Genomic DNA, 26,193 nt, shown 5'->3' on the forward strand with positions numbered 1-26,193 from the left:
CAATGCCAATTACAAAAAAATGAAGAAAAAAGCCAATTCTAACTAGTGACATAAGCTTTTGATAACTCGGATACTTACAGTGGGCGTTAGCTGATATTCAATGTAGCTCTTCAGCCCATACATTTTGGAGCCTTTTCTGGGATCTGCTACCACACAGTCAAAGGTAGAGGTAGGATAAACCCACATCGGGCCATAATCTCCAACCTACATAACGTTTCAGGGAGAGTTAACTTTGTTACAAGGAAAAACCGCAATAAAATTGATGCAAGTCATCAAAGGTTCTCTTTAGGACTAGAGGTCCTTTGGAGGGTCGCTCTTGCCCTTGTTTGAGGGTTACATCAATGCTCTCTGTTCCTGTTGAGCTCTATTTGAAGAACACACTCGCCAGGCAAATGCTGCTGTTCCTCATCCGGGCACTCCAGGCCACGCGGGAAAGGTGCCTATTTCCCTCCCCGCTGGGAATGCTGGGCGGAACACAAGTTTTCTCTCTCTGGTCCAGCAATCTTAGTTATATGTATAAAGGGCTAGTTTTAAAATGTTCTCATCTCTCATGGGTTGATAGTTTGTGAAATAAAAAATTACAGCCTTGTATGTCTGAAAAATGTCACATTGCCATCAAACTTTCTCATTTTCTGTATACCCTGTCATATTTCTTTTTAAGGGTGGAAGGAAGAAAGTGGGGTGGGGCATGCAAGTTCAGAGGCCATTAGGTCAGGATGATGAGTGGGGTCAGAGAATTTTCATAAGGGACTAGAGAGAAGATCTCTGATTCCCCAAGAGGGAGTGCTGATCCAGAAAACCCTTAAAGCTGCAGAGCAGGGATCTCTAAGAGGAGCCTCTGGGGAACTTCCCACAGTCACAGCACCGAGAGCAATTCTGATCCACTCCTGCTCACTACACAAGGGTCCCACTGTATCAGTGGGAAGGGTTACTGTGCCTTAAAAGCAAAGAACCAGGTCTCTACTTCCTCTCGGTTTCCTGAAGACGAATGGCTTTCCTGGGCTTCCTTTCCACACAAGAAGCCCACATACGCAGTCTGCCTGCAGGGCACACGGCCACTTCGACCTAAGACTTTTGGTACATATGCTGGGGTCCTCCAGCTCTATTCCACCACTGCCACACTTGTGACAAAGTCCCCTTGGCGAATCCAAGGGGCAGGGCCATGGGCTCTTAACTGTGTGGAGTTTTAAATTTAATGGAAAAAAAAAAAAACACGAAATAAAACAAAAACAATGATACATGTTCAGTATTTACAAAAGGTCTGAAGAAAAAAAATTTTTTAATCTAATGACACCATTAAGAGTATCTGTTTTAGAATAGCTCAGAAGAATTACCCCAAATTTGCTTTGAGGGAAGAAGGAAAAAAGGGGTCTTGGTCACATCCCTTCTCTCTAGAGGTTTCTAGGTTTCAAAGATGTAAGAATAAGTAATAAAATAAGTCCAACATCATTCTTGCAATTTTATCAAGTTTCCTAAGAGATTATAGAATAAGACCAGATGTTTCCTCCTCCTTGTTTGAGTCTATGATGATCACACTCAAGGTTCCCCCATCTTGTAGTTACAGGGGTAACTCAATAGGGTCAGAAGGTAGCCACAGTTCTCTTTTCCAGAATTTTATCTGGGAATATCGGCTATATAATGCTTAGACAGAAAAATCTACCAGCAATCAATGTTTGGGTGAAACTAAAGAGCCAGTGCATGTGATGTAATAATCAAGTTATTCTAAGACAGATATTCTTAATGGTGTCATTACTCCCAGCTTTTATTTGCTAGCTCCTTATCATGACCTGAGAGCAGGTTTACTGGAAGAAAGACTAATTATATCAACTTAGTGGAAAAGGCACTTTATTCTGATAACATGCATGGACTTTGCCAGGTAAAAACCTACATATTTGAATTGGGTTTATTAGCCAAATAGGTAGGGCTGGTAGAAAAACAGCATGTAAAAGGTACTTCAAGACACCATACAGACAAAGAATTATTAAAAATACATATACTAAACGGTGTTGTTGGTTCAATTACTAAATCTGAAAGGTAAATGTAAAAAATATCTAAACAATATAATGACAGGCATTAATTTATGCTAATTATCTTTAGTATTTTTAAAATACTAGCACATACTCAGTTATTTAGAGTATTAAATGTGTTTAGAAACTTTCCAAATAACTAATAACCCTCTTAGCTTTAAGACATATAAGAGAGCTTAATCAGAAACACAGCAAACAAACAAAAATGAACAAACTTACAATGATAGGAATTTTCTCTTTGGGTTTTGCTAGTTGCTTAGTCAACAAATACTGTTCCATCCCAGGTTTTGCAAATCCCGGAAATCTAATCATGAAGACAAATGTTCATGAGTCTTACGCCTTTCTTAAAAGAATTATACAGCTCTCATCCACATTTACTTAATACAACAACTTAACCTTGTCTGTCTCGCAGATGTACTAGGACTAGGAAACTGTGGTAAATGAAACCTAAACTAATCAGATTGTGCAATGGCCAACTAGTCATTTAATTAAGCTTTATCTGGTAAGAGAACAGTTTGACTCCAGAAGGTGTGATATTTATGGCACTCCATTTGCCTATCTGGACCTGAAACACTCTATCACCCCACAAAGAGTGAAGGTCACACCAGAAAAATGTCCCCCACGTCACAGGAGGAGATGCTACCGAGCATACCAACGGGAGCTGACCACTGGGGTAATGCACCGGGGTAATGGCCACACACAGCATTTCTAGATCCAAATTAAAGCTGCCTTTCAACATACACCCTCCTCAGGGAAGCCACAATTATCCCAAAGCTGCTGCCACTGATAGACAAAAGAACCAGTTTTTGCAACACAAAAGAAAATCAGTCTTCTTAATAGAGACCTAAAACATAATAAAATTGGTTACTTCCAGAAATCATATCTAAATCCAAAGCAAATTTCTAAAATTGGAGAAGAGCTGGAATACATGCATAGCCATCCAAAGTGCTACTTCTAAAGAAGACAAGATTGATTTGGGTTTTAGAAATTTTTGCAGATGCAAATGAGGACTGCTTTAATTTGGTTTCAAAGTGGAATGAAATTTTAGAGCAGAAAATTCTTAAAGCCAGCCCCTTCACTTTAGAGGTTAGACGACTGAGGCTCAGCCAGACCTTCCAACCTCTCTAATATCATGCAGCATATCAGAGCCAGCGTCGAGCAGTGGAAAGAAAGCACAGGCAGTGCAGCCGCGGGCCTGGGCATCAGCCACAACCTCACTTTCTGGCCACAAACACTTGGCAGAAAACTTGGCCCGTCATGTGATGCGGTCTCGACTTCCTCATTTTCAAACTGGGACAAAGAGATACATTCTACTGAAATGGGTTTTAAATATACTCTGTGTTCAGGTTTAAAGAACAGCGGAGAGTAATACACAGCTCTACTGACCATACTGAAAACTTCAAATTTGACCCTAAGAAACAGGATACTGTCAATAACAAATGACTAATTTTATTATACAAGAAACTAAGCATGAAAATACATAATGGAGGATACCAGACAGAGATGTAGGAAAAGTGGGTAGCTAAAAGATGACATTTAATCACTGATGCTCATTAAATATACTAAGGGGACTTGTAGGGCTCATTAAACGTATGCATATGTGTGTAGATCTAGAACTGGAGCCTGATAACTAGATACAGATATCAAACATTATGTTGACAATATTTTTCCAGACACAGGTTAACGTTCCTTGGTATCTGCTTTGAATCATTGGAACACTGAGAAACAGTATCATTTTAGAAAACTATTTTAAACATAACTGCTGTAAGAAAGAGCACTTGAAGATTCTTATGGAAGTCACAAATTATATCTCCTTCAAGCTACATGGTGTGAACTACAGACTATCCAGAACTCTCTACCAAGCAATGCTACAGTACTCCATCCATATTTACCACATGCTTTCTTGTTAAGCAGTGCATCTACAAGTACGACTCAAAACCTTTTTTTTTTTAATCTAAGAGAAATCTAGGTGAAAACAATCCTAATTACCTTAAGCATTGTAGTTTAGAGCATGCACTTAGAAGACTGAGGGACTGGACTGGAATCCTGTGTGAGTCTGGGCAGATACTTAACCGCTCTGGGCTTCAGTTCTCCCCACAGAACAGAGATTACATGTACCACAAGGGATATGAGGGTCTCGTGAGAATGTATACAAACTGCTTTGCACAATGCCTGGTAATTCGGTAAGCGATCAACGATCAATAAATAATAAAATATTTAAAGAGAGTTAGTTTTGGTTTTCCTGTGACATCAGTAAGGAAACCTTAATACATCCTGGAGTTGATAAAGGTAAAAAAGTGTTTGCAGATCATTAAATAGGACAAATATTTCCTTTAAAATGAAAAAAATCCTATATAATAAAAGCGTAATATGCTAAGTGTCTGGTTGTCTGTTCAACCAAAGCGTAATATGCTAACGATATGCTAAGGCCACTCAACTGCTTGCTATGATGTGCACTGACCACCAGTGGGCAGACATTGACCTGTTGACCAGGTGCTATGACATGCACTGACCACCAGGGGGCAGATGCTCTGACCGGTAGGTTAGCTTGCTGCTGGGGTCCAGCCGATTGGGACTGAGCTAAACAGGCCGGACATGCCCTGGAGCCCTCCTGTGGTCCTCCCTGGCTGGCCAACCTCCCACGTCCCTCCCCAGCCCCAATTGTGCACCAGTGGGGTCCCTCGGCCTGGCCTGTGCCCTCTCGCAATCCAGGCTAAGGCACTGCCCCCCCCCCAGTGCATGAATTTCGTGCACCGGGCCTCTAGTATTAAAACAAGCTACCAAGCTAAGATCCAAATGAAAGTGAGCAAATTACAAAACTTCGTAAATCACTGAGAAGAGAAAAGGCCTCTTTGTATCTTGTGTCTATTCCTACACAGAGGTCCTGTGCCTTGACTACCTTTAAACCTACTTGTTAAGTGGCAGCTTCATAGACGAGGAGCCAGCACGACTGTTTCCGCGTTGAGCACCTCCTGCTTCGGCTGCCTCTGAATCCTTGAAGTAGGGAGAAGATGACTTGGGGTCATCCCAGTCTTCATCCCAGTCATCATCATCACCAGTTGCTAGGGGTGGGCACCAAAGATGGTCAGTGAAGAAAAACAAAATAAAAAGGGAATGATTTAATTTTAGGATAAAAACTACCGACTGGGTTGACCAACTGAAAAAAAGGAGAAAAGGGTGTACTATAGGAGTATGAAGTAGACATGAAGAATACAGGCTCCGTAGTCAGTCATAAGGCTTGAAGTGTAGAGTCTGCCTTTTAGCTTCAAGAGGACTGTCAGTCCAAGTAACTTCATTTTAATCTGAAGCTACTATAAAAATGCTACATGGTACACAAGGGGAGGTCTTCTAGAGGCCCATACGTTGACAAATCTAGCGTTATAAACTCGCAAATAAGCAGATCAAACACCCTTAAAGTCAAGAAGATTGGGGAGGTCTGGCCAGTGTGGCTCAGTGGATGAGTGCTGACCTATGAACAAGGAGGTCATGGTTTGATTCCCAGTCAGGGCACATGCCTGGGTTGTGGTCTTGGTCCCCAGCACGGGGCATGCAGCTGATCAATGATTCTCTCTCATCACTGATGCTATTGATGTTTCTATATCTCTCTCCCTCTCCCGTCCTCTCTGAAATCTATCTATCTATATACCTATCTATTTATCTATCTATGACTGAGGAGGATAAGAGGTATAATAAAGCTCTTAAAAGCAATTATCACTAGTAACAATAAAGGTGAGAGAAGGGTGATGATGGGAAAGAGATGGAAAGAAACAGGATGGGGATGGAGGAGAGAGGACAGAGAAAAACGGGAGACAGGAAGTACAACCAGCACTAGCAGCCTAACACAGCAGTAGTCTGTGTGTCAGGTAAGGCGCTGCCAGCTCGCCTGCTCCCTTCCTCACCACGGTCTGCCTGCCTCCCACCTCTGGGGGCCTGGCGTGTCCTTTTGCTATTAGGCAGGAAATGGCCCTGGCATCTCTGCCTTAAGAGTGCCACAACGAAGAGACAAATGCCAAAACAAAAAAGAACAGAACAGGAAGTATTAGAAGGATCTGGGCCAAGCTTCCTGGGGCCATGCCACGTCACTAAGAACTACACGTCAGCAGTCTGGCCTCAACATTTCTACTCAGCCCAAGACTCCTGGTCCTGCCAACAGTCCCGGTCCTGCTCCGAGGGGGAGCTTAGGACCAGTACCTGAGCCCTGGTTCCCTGTGCAAGCCCCTCGCCAGTTAGCACATTCAGTTCCTGGCACAATGTGCTCATATAGGGATCATAAAAAACGATGAGCAGATTTTTATCTTATTTAACTTCAGAACCGACATAAATATCCTTCCTTAATTGTTTCCCCGTCTACAAATTCTGCTTCTGCCTCAATATTCCCATTGATAGCCTGGGAGTCAAACAGGTAGTTAAGGAAAAGATGAAACAGCTGGTCAGAGATCATAGCCTGGCAGGTGATACACCATATTTCATCTATATACGTTTGTTTTTAGCCTAAGATTTAAAAGAAAATACATGTGTGCTAATTGCCAAGATTTTAAAGTGTTCTTTTGCTTTATGAATCTGGCCCCTGCAAGCATGTGACTCCTTGACAGATAACTCAGATTGGACTAATGATCATAATTAATAGCTACCTACAATAGATGCAGACTAATAAGTTTGCTATTACCGAATAGGAGCACCTGAGAGCAGCTCCTTGGATTAAAATCTGTTTTTATTCCGATGCCCTAGTCCCCAGCAGAGCCCTCTTCCTCATCTTCCTCACCTGGTCCTTGGTAGGCCTGGGGATGACCAAAGGCGGTGTCCCAGTTATTGGCAGTGTTTTTCTGGGCTGCAGTCCCCTCTGGCTTGGCTCCCCAGCCATCCGTGCTGTCCCAGTTTCCAGATTTGGAGGCACTCCAGGCTGACCAGGGGTCACTGCCACTGCTGACCTGTTGTTAGGGGTAAAAAAGGAGAAAGAATATTTGTGACTTCTAGAAGCATTACTCAATTCCGTAGGAATCACGTAACAATTGAATTCAATAGGAGTGCTGAAAGAAAGCAGTAGAAATTTACAACAATTTTAAATTTAAATAATAAAAAATTTTAAACATGTCAGAAAGCACAAAAAACAGCATCAACCGGATTTTCTTGATGTTGACATTTTGCCATTATTTGCTTAGGAACTTTACAACCAGCAACAAAGAAACTGCTTGACTAGCACCCCCTCCATGTCTTCTTCCTTCCCCCAGTAACTTCTTTTCTGAACTGAAGTCATTCCTGTGTATGTTTATGTGCTGCCGCTGCATGTGTACACACTCATAGCGGTTTTATAGTTTGAAACTGAACTAAATGACATTATACTGTATGTATCTATTTTCAACTTGTTTATTTTTCACCTGACAATATGTTTTTGAGATTATACATGCTAATAACGAGGATGTTTTATTCACTTTAACTGGTTTAGAGCAGTCAGTTGTATTTTTACTAGGCTTTTACTTTAATCTGAAAAAGTAATACATTCCAGCAAAAAAATTTCAAACAGAATAAAAAGACATGGAATTTTAAAATATGTCTACTGCCCTCGCAGGTTTGCCTCAGTGAATAGAGCTTCGGCCCGAGGACTGAAGGATCTCTGGTTCTATTTTGGTCAAGGGTATGTACCTCAGTTGCAGGCTCAATCCCCAGCCCCAGTTGGGGTGTGTGCGGAAGGCAATGTTTCTCTCCTCCCTCCCCCGCCCGCTCCCTTCCACTCTCTCTAAAATCAATGGGAAAAAATATCCTCGGGTGAGGATTAACATACATACATACACACATACACACACACACACACACACACACACACACACACACACACACACACCATCTTAAGATGCCAGTCATTCTTTTAAAGACAACTACTACTAACAAATCCTTACATACACTTCCTCAAACATGCCATGCAGAGAGAGCCTTTGTGTTTTTAAACGAGTAAGTGAGCCCACATTACACTATCTGCTCTCCTCTTCTGTTTCCCCATTGAAGAGCCTGAGACACTCTTCAAGGTGCAACAACATCTGGGGACCTCTTTCTTTTACACGGACCGAGCTCCACTGCACTTACCCCCATAATTTAACCAGCACCTGGGGATGCTCACTTACCTTGTTCTCAGTATTTTGTTCCTGTAAATAAGACTGCAATGCACATCCTTCCCATGTGTCCAATAGACCTTTGTGAAATCCCCAAAGAAACACTGCTGCGCTAAGGAGACTAACATTTACAATGAATGGATTTTGTCAAACTGCACTCCAAAGAGCCTGCTGCCGTTCTATCTCTACGCTCCTGACAGGCCAAGGAATTTTGTCTTGCATAAAGGTGGGCTACCACATCCCCAAATTATTTTAAAAACATTTTCTCCCATTATTCCTTTGAGTAGTTTAATTACTATTATAAATAAAATTTTTGAACACATGGCACCCAATTGCAAGGAGCATGGCAATAAGAGGCCTACAGCCCCCCTCTCACCCCTTCTGTACCACCCGTGAGTCAAAGACAATTTTTTTTTGTTTTTGTTTCCTTGATTTAAAAATTTAAATCTTTAATCTGTCTGAAACTTACTTCAGTATAAGGAATAATATAGGACTCCAGCTTAATTTTTCTTGTAGTCTGTCTGTTGCGCTATCATTTAATGATCCATCTCCCCGCACCGATCTGAAAGGTCACCCCCATCACATACTGGACTGGGACCCATGTCTAGGCTCTCTACTGTATCCTAGCAATCCACCTGTACTAGTACCAAGCCACTCTGGAGCCCACTGGATAAAATACCATTAGCACTTTAGTATAACATCTTTTATTGATTTATTTTTAAACAAACTTTTTCATCAGCTTAATATTTTAAACCTAAAACAATGTGAACTTTAGCACTAGAGTGTCAAAAATTTTAAAAATGCCTTGATTTTCATTTCAATCACCTAAAATTTATAGATAAATTCAGGGAAAACAAGTAATGCCTTAAAAAAACAACAGCAATTTCAATGTTGAATCTGTTTATCCAAGAACATGGAATCGCAATATTTCCCCTTCACATGGAAAAAAAAAATTGGAGTTGGGACGGGGGAGAGAGATTGAGACATATAGATATTTATAGGAAAATTTTCCAAACTGTTTAATATAGCTTTTTAATGTTTTAGAATCCTATAATGTTGGTCTTTGTTTACACTTCACTGACAGATGGGATGGATAATTGGCTACCACATACCAGAAGCATAAAAAGCAGAATATATGTTTTACATATGGAGTTATGATTTCTGAAGTTCCTAGTGATTTTGCTCTAAGGCAAACGTTAATAGCAGAAAGACATTTCATTCACACGACCGTGAATTTCTCCAATACATGGCTTACAAGATAATACTTTCAAGCCACTCCAGTGAGGCCTGGAAATGAAGGCGGATACTGAGGGCGGCAGTTAGGAACACAGCTTCCCTCCAGTTAGGCTGCGGGGTTACAATCCTGGCTCTACCTCTCCAGCTGGGCAACCTCAGCTAGAATTCGAATCCAGGCAGCTGACTGGATTCAGTTCTGAAAGACTGACAGAACTGAAATGAAGTAAACTGTGAAGGAACAGAGGGTTATAAACTAAAGCAACAGGAAGGGGAGGAGCTCAGCACTGCCATGACGATAAGGCTGTAAGCGTCAGTGAAGTGCCAAAGGAAGATTTTCATCAACACTGGGGAAAACGGAACGTGACCTATTCACAGCAAGTATCCCCCAAAATTTAAATTTAGGACAGAAACATATGATAATTCTCTTTAAAACCACCTTGTTCATAAAATACTTGTACTAACTGCTATATTATTTGGTTATGTATATGATCTTAGCTCTCCATCTAGATTATAAAATCCCTGTAGGCAAATCTAGTAATGGTTTGCTTCTCTCTGTCTTTTGTTATTTTTCCTGGAACTTTCTATCTTGTTTCAATCTTTCCAAACCAGAATTCTCTCTAGCTTCTCTCATGCACTTTTTACTGGCTTTCTCTCTCTGATGACCTTTCACTGACCTCCAGAACCCCTCTTCTAATATCAATACCTAAAATTAGCTCACACAGTCTATCAATACCTAAAATTAGCTCACACAGTCTATCAATACCTAAAATTAGCTCACACAGTCCTGTCTCTCTCTGAGCCCACCGTTCTCTGCCTCCTTTGCTTTCCCCCCATCTCCGTGGTCCCTCAGCTGCATGTGTCTGGTCACACACTGTGCTCCTTCCTACGGTTTCAACTCTGAAGGGCCTCTTCTCTACTTTCCTCAGCTTTCCTTCCTCTCCTTCCTCCCCAGCAGTGTCTTCATCCTCTTCTTTTAAGCTCTTTATGGTACCAAACCCTTCCTGACTCTCAACCACATGTCATTAAAAAGCCTTCATTAGCTCTCACTGACCATGAATAAACTCCACGCTCCTCTGTCCACCCATCAAGGTCCTAACTTTTCCTTCCATGACATTCCGCATTCTTACTTGCCATTAACCTTCACTTCTGTGCTTCAACCTTCACCGGTTCCCAAACTCTCCTACATCCTTGCCTTTGCTCATGCTATTCTCTCTACTGGCACACAAAGCCTCCTCCGTCATCTTCCTGAACTCTGTCCAAGTCCTACCGCACTGAGGGCTCCAGTCCCAGCCTGCTAGCTCACACTGTCACACCGTATAGCCTCCCAAAGCTAGTCTTTAAGTTAGAGCCATTTGAGTATCAGGTGGTCACTCCCACTAGTAAGTCACAGGTATAGGCCTATCTTATTTATTTATTTTTTTAAATATATTTTTATTTATTTCAGAGAGGAAAGGAGAGGGAAGGATAGATAGAAACATCAATGATGAGAGAGAACCACCGACCAGCTGCCTCCTGCATGCTCTCCACTGGGGATCGAGCCTGCAACCCGGGCATATGCCCTTGACTGGAATCGAACCCAGAATCCTTCAGTCCGCAGGCCGATGCTCTATCCACTTAGCCAAACCAGCTAGGGCGGCCTATCTTATTTAAAAAACACTTTCCCTTAAGAGTTTTTGAGTGGCAAAGATTCAAAATTTTTTTTGACTTAAAGTGGTTAAGTATGATGTTCTTAATCATCTGCATGAAATATGTATTATTCTTTGTCAGACATCTAACCTTCATAACATCATTATTTCACAAAGAGGGAAATTGGATTTCCTTATGTACACTTGAGTCTTTTCTAGGAAAATAACCTGCTGTGATCGATCACAGATTAACACATTGCGGAAGGATCATGAGAATTCTCACTTCATATTACACAGTGTTTTACAAAGTATCATACTCCCAAAGCGTGTTTGTCTGGGACCTCTGTTAAGAATGCTTTTTCATCTGCCTTTCACTAAAACTGGCTGATTAAGTCCGACTCTCCCCTTCCCCCTACACCAACTAAATTAAGTGCTGCTTAAGGCCAGGAACAAACTACTCAAACAGTTGCTGATTTAGCACTCTAAATTTAAAAGCTATCCTATCCTCTTAAAACAAATAGAGAAACACATTTACACTGGCTTTATATAATGAGAATTATTTAAATCTATTCACTGAAATGATGAACGCATAAGCTGAGTTTCTTCCTAAAGAAGACTGGCTTGTACCTGATTGGAGAGCCAGAAAGACCACAGAATGTAGTCAGAATGCCCATGCGGAATGGGCAGGTGATGGGTTTTCTTGAGATCACTGCAGGAAGCTGTGGGTCTTACAAATACATATGGGATAAAAAGGGGCAAGGATAAGACTGGTTCACTGGGTGAATTTTAAATCCCAGGAACCAAGGATTCAATGGAATTTTATTCAAATAAATTTCACATAGGTACAGTGGTTAAGAACTTAAACTTGGGCTCTAGAGCTGTCTGTCTGGGTTTGAATCCCAGGTTTACCACTTACAAGCTGTTTGAACTTGGCCAAGTTACTCCATCTCTCTTAGTTTCTACACTTATATAATGGGTACAATAATATTAACTTCCTCATAGGGGCTTTATAAGGATTAGATGACATGACGTATGTAAAGCATTTAACACAATATGTGGCATCAGGAGAAGTTATCTTATTATGGGGGGGGGGAGTGCCATCTAGAATATAAAGACAAGAATGAAGACTGGCAGTCCTCTGAATAAATCCCAGTATGACTCGTATACCTATTGGTATGTGCTTTAGAAGAAAAGGTCAAAAAGCTGTATTTCCAATTGGTTTCAATGCAGAAACTTTGTATTAAAGAGATAATAACAAGCACTTAAGATGCTCTCTCTTCTAGCCAAAGATCTGTTTCCTTCAGCTCCATCAAGGACAGAGAAAGAGGCAGAACTGTTCCACCTGCAGTTCAACAGCAACTCCTAATTCTCAGGGCCCTTGGCACAGACGTTTTCTGAGTGCTGAACGCTGAGATCTTGGTTTCTTCAAAGCCTAACCTAACTGCTACTGTAACAAACTGGGCTACAATGACCTGCTTTCATGACAATCCTTTGGCCTCTGATTTCTTTGCTATCAATCCCAGTAACCCCCTCGGTCCCTCAGCTGCAGGCATTTGGTCACACACTAACCCTTTCTGCTCCTCCATAAGGTTTCAAACCCTGAGGCACCTCTTCTCTACCTTTCCTTCCTCTCCTTTATCCTCAGCAATGTCTTCCTCTTCTTCCTCCCCGCTCCCTTTATGGCACCAAGTCGTCCTGAATCTCAATCACGTCCTTAAGACTCTTCTTGAGACCTCACTGCAGTTCCAATGGTTCCACATGCCCCCAGAAGAGCTGTGTAAGATACTTTACCTGGAACAATGACCTCACTGGGAGACAGGTATTACTTCTTGGGGTTTTAAATGTTTATTTCCTCTTGCATTTAAGTTTGAATTTTACCTTATTTATGGAAGAAGAAGGAGGAGAAGGAGAAGATGAAGAAGGTGGTGACTGGCTGAGACTTTCAACACAACCAATCTGAGCCAAAATATCCACCTTAAAATAAAAGAGGTGCTCAGTAAATGAAGAAAAAAGAGTACTCCAAAGCTCTTAACTAAAAACAGCAAATTCATAGCAGGGCTAAGTTTACCAGGAAATTCCAGCATGCCCCTCACTCACACACATTACATGCAAAAAAGCAAAGCCCCAATTGTGTAGCAATGGGCTATCTTCAATGCATTAATATATATTCTAAAGACTTGTTGCTGTCATAATGCAGCATCTCTGAAGCACTAAAAATAATTATAGTACAGAGGAAATGGAACAAATATGCAAGTAACACAGCCAATGAAAGAAACTTCAGAGAAAAAACATAGCCAAGCTTTTAATAATGTTAAGATGTTGAGCCTTTTGCTTTCACAGCCACCAGATACATGAGAGAGCGAAGATGAGATGAACAGCCATGGGGTTGATGTGAAGCAATCACAGAGCCATGATGAACCCACCAAGCTCAGCCAAGGGCACCAAACAGCCTGTCCAGGCCGTGAACTCAGGAGCAAAGGTCGTTTGGTGGGTTCCTGAGGCTCTGCCCAGCTCAGTATGCAGCATCGTAGCGAGAAAAAAATAACGGATACCCTCCCACTAAGCCAACCAAGGCCAAACCGGCATCACTGTTAAGAGGACAACTTTGGAGTCTAATTTCCAGGCTTCAGATCCCAGCCCCACAACTCTCTATCAGGGAAGTCAGTGCCATTGGTTAACATTTATACAGTTTGGTGAGAATGCACTTTTTGGTACAACTCTCTTGCAAAGTGGTGGCATTATTTCCATTTTATAGATATAGATAAACTTGGTTTTCTAAACCAAGTAATATGCAAAAGTAGGCAATCAAGATGGAGTAACTGGGATGCAGTTTACACTTCCACTTAAAACTGAAAAATAAAAATGACAAAATATATGAAACTGATTTCAAATCACTGGACGTAAGGCAATGAAGGACCTGCTCCCTCCTGGAGAGACTTTCCAGGCCACGGACTGGGGGTGGGAACCCACACAAAGCCCAGTGGTCTTCAAGTTGTGGAGACAGCTGGGAGTCTGGGGCAGAGGACCAAGGAGGGAGATGTGACTAACTGAAGGAGATCCCAGGTTTTGGGCTCAGTACTTATCAGCGTATGCAGGTGAGATATGTACCACATGAGAGGATTAAGTATCAATCTCTCACATATGGCCCTTCTCACCAGCCAGAATTGAAAACCTCATCATTCATAGGGCACTGGGGACAGACTGAAAAGGGTTTTGCTTCCCTGGAGGGGCAAAAATGTCCTTAGACTAAATGTAGCTCTGATCTCACTTTAAAATGTTTAAAAAATAAGCCATGAAAGTGATTAAATTGTTTCTAAGTAACTTACCTGCATGCCAGAATAAGGACACAAAACTATCCAGCATATAATAACAAGATAAAAATCACAAATGTCTGGCATCCAATAACAAATCACCAGACAAGAAAAGAAGCAAGAAATTAAGACCCATAAAAAGAGAAAAATCAATCGAAGCTGACCCAGTAATAAGAGATGATAGAATAGTATTTAAGAGCAAGAAAATTTTTAAATATTGACGTCAGAGGAAATACTTCGAATGGGCTTTTAAGAGGTAACAATTTTAAGCATAAGGGAAAAAAACACTCTAGTAATTCCATGGGTCCCTAATACTACTTGAAAAAAGATAGAAAAACTCATTTGTTGAGGCAGCTATTAAAACAACTTCTTACTTCGAAAACTGGCAACTAAAGGGAAAGAATTAGATTTCGTATTGGACTCCAACAGAAACTTTTTCAAGGTAGCTAACGAGCCTCAGCTGATTGAAGAAGTGCTGCTTTACAGAAGAAAGCCAGCTCCATAAATGTGGAAGGATAACAGTATTGATTCAGGCAGGCAAGGATGACCATTTGGCGGTAAACCCTAAGGTGAATGGTTATAGCATTAAATTACTACCAGACAGATTGCTTTGGACATATGGAGGAACTGTAATGAGATAATGGGAGCACAACACTATGATCAACCTGACCCAAGGTCATTCTGATCAATAATGGTGGGTTGACCAGATACAATGTCTTCTGATGTGATGCAGCATGAATATACAAAATTACCCATAATATATTCTTGCCCAAAGTGTTCAATTTGAATCCTTTGAGGCTTTAGGTACAACTTCCAAGTTTACAAATAAGTAATATAATTTACGAGTCTCAAATAGTGCTACAAGAATCGAGAGGAATCAAAGGGAGAAGAAAAATACAAAGACTTCTAAAGGAGTAATATTTGATTTGAAACTTAAGGGTTGGGCAGACTTCTGAAAGATGGAAGGAATCATTCTATCATTCTTGGAAGAGAACAAAGATACAAAGAAAAGATGGGGTAGCATAAGGCATATTTGGAGAACAGCCAGTTTGGCTGGAGCCTAATACATAGTAAGGATAAGGTAAGGAACTGAGATTAGAAAAGTATCTAATCCTACCTCAAGTTCAGGTGAATTTCTTCCGCAATTTCCTAGCATGCACTTCAGTGTCTGCTTGGTTATCCTGACTGATAGGATAGTGACTACCTCCTCCCTAACTCTTTCTCTTTGCATGTAGAAATAGTTACTTGTTTCAGGAGGCAATGGGGGAGCCCCTAAATGTATTATGATAGAGGCAGCAGTGTATAACATAGCTGTAACGAACAATTATTAAATCCCTACTTAGTATGAAGTACTGTTCTCAATACTTTGTAACTATTTTTCCCTTTTCTCTTTCCAACAATTCTATGAGGTTTTACTAATGAGGAAACTGAGGCACACAGAACCTAAGTAGTTGAAAATATATAAAGAAATAACAATCCCTAAAGCCCATTCACTCTAAAGATGTAGGCAGCAATAATATTCTGATATCCATTCTTTCAATTTTCTTGTTGTCACTCACTGTGGATAATCAATTAGCAATAACTGCACTAGGCAGCATCACCTAAACTGATATTTTCATTAAAATTAATGTAAAATTACAGTGCAGTTTTCTCACTGAATTATCGCACTGTTCCAAGTTTTCTAGAAGCAATACAATAATAGTACCAAGGGCTAAGAGCTGGATTTGCAGTCACTTTTACATGTGTTGCATTTGCGAGAAGAGGGAGCTCTAGCTGAGAGTGCAAGCAAGGTGCTAAGTTCAGACAGATCGCTTCCTGTCCCAGCCAGAGCTTTGACACTGACCTCAGCACAGGACCCTTCTTTTCTTCCCACTCCCTCACTTGACAGGGTATTCGCAACTTACAGGGTCTGTGTTCAGATCATGCCAGACTTTTCAAGGCAACTCTTTTCAAGCAAGTTCTTTGTTAATACCCAAGAGAAATGCCACACAAACATCTGACAGCTACAACGTATCACAAGCTTTCACAAATGCACTTTGCTCTCAGTAAGGCCAGCCACACCCAGCAGGTGATGTAAGACTTACCTGGTTGTTACTGTTGGCAGCTGACGCATTAGCTTGAGCTGTACTTGCTGAGAGGGAATCGAGGAAGGCTTGGTCAGCCACTGAATTTCCACAAGAAAATGGATCTTTCCCATCACTGGGCAAAATCTGAATATTAGAAAGAATCACAATCATTTTCATAGATTAGAGTTATTTCAGAGTTAGAGTCCCTGAGGGCAAGTAAGAATTGCTATCTATTATAGAAAAGGGGTTTATATTTCTAAGAGGCAAGTAACCCAAGAACAGTTAACTATTCCTTTCTATAAATATGCAGAGTTCTAGGAAATGCAATTAATGACAGTATCTATTTAAATCCTCAGATTTTTCTTATTCTTGTCAATTTTCAGAATCCTGAAAGCACACTGCACAGAGCTAAAACACAACATAAACATAAGGCATGTGGGCTGAGTTCAGAGGCCTGGGAAACCTCTGAAACTGTATGGAAAAGGTTGGGTGCGTGCAAATGCACACATCTCTGAGAAGGGCTACAGATTTCATTAGATTGTCCAAAGGATTCAAAACTTCCCACCCAAACGCTCTCAATCAGGAACAAGAGATAGGCAGCCATCCCATTCCGCAGGCAGCGCCCCGGTAAACATCTTCCCTGGGTACAGCTCCTCCCTACTGGAGGGGAACCGCAGATACCTTTATTCTGGATCTCACTCTGATTTTACTCACAGGGCACCAGGCAGCCTTAGTTTCCATACCCAGATTAGAGACAAACTCGCTGTATAACCCGTACTTAGTTTTGAGTGACCTACAGACAACCAGCGGGGGGCGCCAGGAGGTTGACACACTAGAGGGCTTGTCAGATGAGTGGGTGTGTCCCAGGCAGGGAGCCTCATTCATTCAGGGTGTTGTAACACTATCCTAGGCATCTATCATAACAGAGCTTAAACCAGGCAATGGTTCCCAGTAGCTCATTCAAGACCCTTCTGTCTATGGGAATGGGAGAAGGAACTGAGAGAAATGTACTAAATTTAAACTTTGTGAATCAATTCTATAATAAACAGTATTGTAGGTAGCAGCTATTACACAATATAAGCAAGTGAAAAACAGGGACTTAGATTCAGAATAATGAAACACTACTATCTTTGGAAAGAACTTCACTTAAATATCTGGAGTCACTCTTTGGAGCTTGGGTCCACAGATAATATTTTTCCTTAATTCTACTTCAATGTATTCTCCACATTTTATATAATTAGCGTGTATTACTTTTTCAATGAAAATTTTTTATTAAAAATAAAGTTGCTATCATCCAGTCTGTCCCTTAAGTTGGTAATTCATAAAACTATGTTTGACAAAGACAAGGTTTAATTGATGAATGACAGTAAGTTCTTACTTCAACATAGTCTGTGGGAACAAGACCTCGTTCTCCTTTGCTGTTTTTTCCTTCCAGCCATCCTCCACCAACATCCTAAGAAAGTTAAAAAAAAAAAAAAAAAGGAAAGAAAGAAAGAATATAGTTGGAATTTCCTGCAAAAATTTTACTTTGGGAATTGTTATATATGTGATATCAAAATTTTAAATTTTTAAGCCTTTTCTTTACTCCAGAAAATGATATCATCTAAAAACAAGAAGTAACAAACTTCAACACTAAGTGATCAAAGATTTGTAAATAGCCTGTTCACAGAATGCCATCCTTCCTTCCTAGTTATGGTCTGTGGTAGGTTACAAAAATGATCTGCAGCTCTGACTGGCAAGAAGCAGAATGCACACCCCACCTCTAGAACTGGCGCTGTCCTTTGTGGCCTCTTGGTCAACAGTGAGGTGCAAGTGGTGGGGTGAGCTCAGGGCCTGGCCTCAAGAGGCTTTCCCCCTAGAGGAGCTGCTATGTGAACACATCTGCGTTGCTAGATGATGATGAAGACAAAGCCCAACCTGCCTGTTGCCCCATCTCAAGCCAGCCTACCCCCAGCAGGAACACTGCCAGTCACGTGAGGGAGTGAAGCCATGTTACCCGGGGGGCCCCAGCCCAGTGCCAGGTGACCTCCGGCTCATGAGTGAGCCCAGGCTGGTAGAACTATCCGGCTGACGTGTAGACTCCTGAGCAACAACCAACGGTTGTTTGTTCTAGTCACTAAGCTCTGGGATTGCCTATTATTTAGGAAAAGCTAACTAATTGATCCATGGATTCCTTAGCTCTTCTTATAAAATACTATTAATAAAATAAGTAATAAAGTACTCTATACCAGGATTCCTGTGTTTCAATCTATTATCTCAGCAAAAACCCACTTTCCCCCCTTAAAATAGTAAGAGTTGTCTTAAGTTCATAAATTGTGCCCTAATTATTTAATAATTACCTGAATCTAGATAAAACATTTTTCATTCTTTAAAAAAAAAATTAAGCCACAACTCTGTCCATTTTTGACAACAGCAACTTAAAGACATTACTATTTTTCTAAGATATAAAGAATATGTCTTCATTTAAAAAAAATTAGGTAGATAAAAGAATCAAAATTTCATCAATGATTAAAAAATAGAACCTATTTACTTATATACACCTAGCATATTTTACAAAACTACATATACTTTTTCTACCCAGTAATTCATTTTTTGTACCTAAGGCAGATTTTAAAATAGGTTGTAAAAATACTATCACTAATAAGAAACCACCACCCTCCTCTCAGGCATCCTTGTCTCCTTCCCCGCTCTTTGTGCTACAGTCCCCGCCCCCCCCCGCCCCCCCCCCCTTCCCCGGTGGAACACCTGCATCTCCTTCCTTCCCCAGAGTCCCCTTGGCCTTCCTGGCACCTTCCTCATGTGCTTCCTGTCAGAGTCCAGGGAGCCAGCCTATCTCCAGCCCTCATCTCCAGCTCTGCATTTCCATTCTTAAACTGATCCAGGCCACGGTTAATTATTTTCTATTCCTTAAACTCAACATATCTAAAAGTAAACTCATTTAATCTTTCTTCCTGACTTACATACATTAATAAGTCCACCATTTTTTTGTCTCAGGTGCAAAGGACAAAAACCTCAGGGGTCCTTGACTCTCTTCTCACCAACAGTATCTAATCTGGCCCCAAGTCCTCTGGGCCTGACTCTCCAAAGCCTCCTATATCCATTTTCTTTCAACTTCTATTGCTGTGACTCAAAGTCATGTCCCTCGACTCCAATTCATTCCATATGCCTCTACTAGATTAATTTCCTCGAAGTGCAGGTCTCATCATGTCTCCCTGCCACCACCACCAACCACAAAAAACAAGCAAAACCCTTAAATGAATCCACTACTTAACAAATGAAGCCCAGAATCTCTGTATGGCCTAGCATACAAGTCCTGTCTGATTTGGCTCTAAGAGCCAGTTTTCTTAGCCTGTCTCCTACTGGTCTGTACATACCTGTGCTCCTGGGACAATGGTGTACATATAGTGTTCCCAGCAGAGAAAAAAAGCAGAAGCTTAGAAGCCAAACAGATGTGGCTTTGAATCCTTGTTTTGTCACTTACAAGTAGAATGACCTTGGGCAAGTTGCTTAACTTCTCTAAGTCTCGTTACCCTCATTTGCAAAAAGAGATGAAAAATACTGACCTCACAGAGTTCATGGGGAAAATACAATAAAGAAAGTATGCATAGAACTTAGCCCAGTGATGGCGAACCTATGACACGCATGTCAGCACTGACACGCGTAGCCATTTTTGATGACACGCGGCCGCTGAGGCGGCCACATGCCGAGGATGAAACATTTGCTGCTCCTGAGGATGAAACATTTGCAAAATAATGTTTTTTCCTCAAAGTGACACACTACCCGAGTTATGCTCAGTTTTTTGGCGAAGTTTGACACACCAAGCTCAAAAGGTTGCCCATCAATGACTTATCCAAATACCTGACTCATAGGTTGTCAATATGGTTGCTGTGACTTCTAAGAAACATTGAATACTTTCTAATTTCAGCACCTTTGATCTGGCTGGGATCTGGCTAGGATTTCTATTTGATGAAACCCTACCCAGATATCTTTAGGGGACTTAACTTTCTCAATGTTTATAAAGTACTAGAGGCCCGGTGCACGAAATTCATGCACTGGGCGCGGGGGGGGGGGGGGTCCTCAGCCCAGCCTGCACCCTCTCACAGTTCGGGACCCCTCAGGAGATGTCTGCCTGCCGGCTTAAGTGGATCCCCCAAAACCATCCCCGAAACCAGCTCTCCAACATCCCCCGAGGGGTCCCAGATTGTGAGAGGGCGCAGGCCAGGCTGAGGGACCCCACCAGTGCATGATTGGGGCAGGGGAGAGATGCAGGAGGTTGGCCAGCTGGGGAGGGACCGCAGGAGGGCTCCAGGGCCAGACCCCAGCAGCAAGCTAACCTACCGGTTGGAGCGTCTCCCCCCTGGTGGTCAGTGCACGTCACTGCAAGCCATTGAGCGGCCTTAGCATATCATTAGCATATTATGCTTTGATTGGTTGAACAGCCGACCAGTCGACTGGACACTTAGCATATTAGGCTTTTATTAGATAGGATTCTTGCCCTGGATGGTGTTGCTCGGCGGTTAGAGCCTCAGTCCATACACCGAAGGGTCTCAGGGTTGATTTCCGATCAAGGGCATGTACCTGGGTTTCGGGTTCCCTCCCCACTCCTGGTCAGGGCAGCAACCAATCGATGTGTTTCTCTCACACCAATTTCTCTCTGTCTCTGTCTGTCTGTCTCTCTCACCCTCCCTCCCTCCCTCCCTCCCTTCCTCTTTCTCCACTTCCACTCTGAAAAAGCAATGGAAAAAACACCCCCTGGTAAGGATTAACAAGTAAATAAATAAAATGTTAAAAATAAGTCCTTAAGGGACAATCCGATTTAAATGCAATAGTTCTCTTACTGGATTTGTAATTGTGATGATTTCTCCTTCATTAACTGTCAGTTCATTATTTCCAGGTTCAGCAGCAAAATCATACAGAACCCGAGCCTGTTGGGAGTGGAAAGGAAAAGAAGTTACAAATGTAAACTTAGTAAAAAAACCAACAACCTTTAAGTTCCCTTTGTATACATGCTGGTATGAACAGACACCACATGACAGTGGCTGCCATGTTTGGGGAGAAAGGAGACATATTACCACAAGATTCAGAGCCCGGTTCTGTTTTGGAAACAGGAGAGTTCTGGTAACTGCCCACACTGCATTTAGAGACTGGCCCCCCAAAAGTCCTCAAAACAAACCCATTGCATCAAGGGGGAAAAGGCATGCCCCTCCTTCCCAGGAGGTAAGAAGCAGTAATACAGGCATTGTTCAGTATGGGAACTCACTCTCAGGGACCGGAGAGATACACGGAGACATACAAATATGCAGACACCTGTAAGAGGCAGACGTCTTTAGATCTTTCCCTTGCCATTACAACTCTCACTATTCTTTATCTAGAGCCACTGGGATGAATCCTGATAATGCATTTTCCCAGCCAAGTAAACTCAGCATGCAGGATATACACTGCATTCTTGTTCTACAATATTACCCACTGTACGATGACTCATAGGGCTGTGGAGACTGGCCAGGTAACCTGAACAGCTATAATTTTCAAACATTTTCCTGCATCTTTCCTGAAATCTTAATTTCTCCGAAAACATACTAAAAGGAAGCCATTCTGGTTGTGAGGTTACTCCTCCAGCCTCTTCCTTAAGAGGATCCTTGAGGCACCGACCCAGAAATGTGAGCTCCTTGGAATACCGCCACACATGTATTCTGAGAGAGTCACTGTGGGAAAAATGTATATGTATTATATATATATATATATATATATATCTTGTCCTAGTTGGTTTTTCTCAGTGGATAGAGCATCAACCCATGAACTAAGTCCTGGGTTTGATTCTGGTCACGGGCACATGCCTCGACTGCAGGCTTGATCCCTGGTCCTGGTCAGGGTGCGTGCAGGAGGCAACCAATGGCTGTGTCTCTCCCCCTCCCTTCCACCTTCTCTAAAAATCAATGGAAACCTATCCTCGGGTGAGGACTAACTACAACAAACACCCCTTTTTTAACCATTTCAAATGCTATATAAATGCCTTTCATGGACTGTCTCATAAAAAGAAGGCCATCTTATAAATCGAGGCTCACCCGTATCTAGAGATTATATGGTTTATTTTTAAAGTAATTGTCTAAGAGGCAAACTGAAGTTTACCTCCAGGGCCAGTCAAATAGGACGGATGGAACTGCTTTCACTTCACAAATATTTACTGAACACCTACCATAAGCGAGACCTGTGCGAGGCTCTCTTGCTCGCCAGGCCGCTTTCTCACATTTGCTTAATGATGCCTGAAATCCTTATCATAAGGATTAATTCACAGCTAGTAATAAAAGACAAGGGAAAAACCTAAATACTCACTTATTTTCAAATACATCAAAAATAATAAGATGGACTGATGGGTGAATATGTGATAAAGTAGGTATAGTAAGTGCTATTTATAGAATCTAGATGGTGGGTTTATGGTGTTCAGTGAAAAATTATTTCAACTTTTCTACATGTTTGAGAGTTTTCATAATAAGATGTTGGAAAGAAACAAATGGTAGTGTGCAGTGTGTCAGTGAAGAAATGGCACCTGATTCCTTACTTCCATCTTCACAGAGAGGTTGGGAAGGGGATGGAAAGAATGGACTGCAGGCAGAGAATTCTGGGAGCATTAATTTTCCTTAGGTCATTTCAAGCACCACAAAACTGTGCTGAGGGATTTTTCTCCTACAGCTGCAAAAGTAGAAGAATTCTGCTTGTCATGTTGTGGAATATTTTTCAAAAACATGTCATACCAATCTCAATCCCTTGTGCAAAGAGGGCAGACAGGAGATAAGTGGGTGTGGCAGGTCCTCCCCTATGAGGAGGGTCCCTGGGCCAGGTCACACCCCTCAGCACAGCAAGCTTCCTGGGGAGGGGTCTGGTGTGCTGACAAGAGCCAGAAGTTTTCTTATTATTCCTTAAGAATCCCAGTTAACGATTTTTTTTAAATCCCACTAACTCCAACTAATCCCCAAATACAGAATACCAAAGCCTCTTGTTTACCAAATTTACAACTTGGTAAAACAGAATGTCAAAAATAAAAACAAAAACTGGAAACTCTTACACATTTAAATGTTACTAAACATTTATCCAAGGCAAAAATATACATAAACATTGTAGGTTTATTTAAAACACTGATCAATACTTTTATTTTAATCTAGAGATGTTTCTTAAAAATTAGAAATGAGAATAATTTTGGAGAACAAAAATATTTCAAAGGCACATCCCCAAATGAGCATAACAGGCCAAAGAAAAAATAACTGAACGTTCAGCTTAGAGAAGCAATTTTCCTTCCCTCCCTCCCTCCCTCCCTCCCTCCCTCCCTCCCTCCCTCCCTCCCTCCCTTCGAACTTTACATTTTACTTCTCAATTACAGTTTACATATAATATTATTTTGTATTAGTTTCAGATGTACAGCCTAGTAGTTAGACAAGCACATACTTTACAAAGTGGTCCCCCTGATATTTCAAGTCCTCACCTGGCACCATACCCAGTTAGTACAATATTAGTGACGCTATTCCCTAGGCTCTACTTTACCCCCCTGTGACTATTCTGTAACTGCTAATTTGTACTTCTTAATCCCTTCACCTTTTCCACCCAACACCCAAGCTTTCTCCCCTCTGGCAACCACCAGTTTGCTCTGTGTTTATGAGTCTGTTTTCATTTTGTTTATTTTGGAGGATCAACTATTCTTCTACAGCTTAAGTAAGAAACAGAATGTATTCTAATAGACCCTGAGAGCATTACTGTATTACATCATTAATATAGATGTATTTGTCCCTATTATAAATGATTTCAATCACTTTGGTTAAATCCTGGCTTGTGCTTATTCTGTTGTTATTTTGAATCAAATACAGAATCTTAAATATCTGTACAATTTCATCCTGTTAGATTCAGCCCACTGCTTCTACCTACTAATAAGAGTTTTCTGAATTCTGAAGCCACTAATTTATCCCTTATCCTTTCCTTCTAAGTCACCAGAAAGCCTGATAAGCATGCTTTCTATAGTTTCACCTGCTTCATTAATAAACTGTTAAAATACTGTGGCCCGGGATCCAAGAGAGCTGTTAGAGATAAGAAATTCTCCAAGGGGACATGGGTCAATTAATTGCCATGTTTTGGGTATGGTACTCTTAAAACTTCCAAAGAAGAAAATAAAGTTAGTCTAATTCTTTAAACGTTCACAAGTAGCATATAATTCATTCAAGAATCTATTCAAGCCCTGGCCCATGTGGCTCCGTTATTGGAGCATCGTCCTGTACACCAAAAGGTTATGGGTTCAATTTCCAGTCAGGGCACACACCTAGGTTACGGGTTCGATCACCCCATTGGGGGCTGTAAGGGAGGCAACCAATCGATGTTTCTATCTCTCTAAAATTCAATAAAAACATATCATCAGGTGAGGATTAAAAAAAAAAGATGATTAGAAGGCAGAATCTGTATTAAGGGCTATATATTCCTGCAGTTCTCATTCTGAGTACTGTGGTTTTCACTGTACATAAACATAATAAATATACTTTCACAACAAGGACAAAAGCAATATAATGAAGTTAAAAAAGGAAAAGTTAAAAAATGTTCCTCTTTTGCCAAAGAATACAAGTGCTAACAGATCTGAACGTACCCTTAAAGTACCCTTCAAAAATTATGCATTTGACATGTTTGCACATAAACACAAAACCACTTAGAACCATAGTACATATACTCTTCTACGGGTCATATTTCATTTACTCTTAGTTCTCTTCATATCAGCATACCTTGCTCTTTATCACACTTGCAAGGTTACTACTAACCTCCAGGGCAAAGCACACGAAAACCTACCTCACTGTGGTTAAGAAAATAGCTTCACTCCCCACCCCAAATTAAAATAGCTTTATCATTTTCCTGATTGTAAAAAGACATGTACATGGTAAAACACACACATGCACGCGCGCTTTTCAAACCCCAGAGATGATTGGTAGAGAACTTATATGCACTCCCAGTAATAGTGTCTGTCTAAGCTGCTACCTCCCAGGCCCCAGTATTGTGTATTGAATGTTTTCCATTCCTCCCACAAAAGGGGAGGAAATGTAATTATTGGCAACACAGCGATTAAGCTGGCTTTGAAACCAGACCATGCAGGTTCAACTAGGCCGAATTCCTTAAAGCTTAAAGTCTCTGTCTGAAATTCCTCAAGAATAAGATAAGGATAACAGCATGAGCCTCGTGACACGAATGATAAATGGGGTAGTAAATATAAAGCACTTAGAACAGTGGCTGACACAAAGAGCCCAGCAAATGTTAGCTGTCATAACCTTTGGACTTTTTAACATCATATATATACACTAGAGGCCCGGTGTACGAAATTCATGCATGGGGGGGAGGGGAGGGTCCCTCAGCCCAGCCTGCACCCTCTCCAATCTGGGACCCCTTGGGGGATGTCCAACTGCCGGTAGTTGGACATCCCTCTCACAATCCGGGACCACTGGTTCCTAACTGCTCACCTGCCTGCCAGACTGATTGCCCCTAACTGCCCGCCCCCTGCCCTGCCAGCCTGGTTGCTCCTCACTGCCCCCCTCTGCTGGCCTGGTCACCCCTCACTGCCCCCCTCTGCCGGGCTGGTCACCCCTCACTGCACCCCCTGCTGGCCTGGTTGTCCCACACAGCCTGCTGTTCAGTCGTTTGGTCACCCCTCACTAACTCCCCTGCCGGCCTGGTTGCCCCACACAGCCTGCTGGTCAGTCGTTTGGTCGTCCCTCACTAACTCCCCTACCGGCCTGGTCGCCCCATGCAGACTGCTGGTCAGTCGTTTGGTCATCCCTCAATAACCCCCCTACCAAAAGCATAAAGAA

The 26,193-nt window shown here is 41.7% G+C and overlaps 1 protein-coding gene across 1 annotated transcript in view; it reads right to left on the reverse strand.

Annotated features, from left to right (window-relative positions):
• Positions 1-26,193, reverse strand: part of SNX9 (sorting nexin 9) — a 68,950-nt gene that overhangs the window by 21,641 nt on the left and 21,116 nt on the right. Inside the window, exons 2-8 of the mRNA XM_079781063.1 lie at positions 21,208-21,294; positions 17,748-17,822; positions 16,388-16,513; positions 6,790-6,955; positions 4,939-5,089; positions 2,247-2,331; positions 79-204 (exon numbers count right to left, since the gene is read on the reverse strand). Coding sequence (XP_079637189.1) covers positions 79-204; positions 2,247-2,331; positions 4,939-5,089; positions 6,790-6,955; positions 16,388-16,513; positions 17,748-17,822; positions 21,208-21,294 — 816 coding nt within the window. The remainder of the gene's footprint in view (positions 1-78; positions 205-2,246; positions 2,332-4,938; positions 5,090-6,789; positions 6,956-16,387; positions 16,514-17,747; positions 17,823-21,207; positions 21,295-26,193) is intronic.

The sequence above is a fragment of the Cnephaeus nilssonii genome (assembly GCF_951640355.1).
Source record: "Cnephaeus nilssonii genome assembly, chromosome: 9".
Classification (NCBI taxonomy): Eukaryota; Metazoa; Chordata; class Mammalia; order Chiroptera; family Vespertilionidae; genus Cnephaeus; species Cnephaeus nilssonii.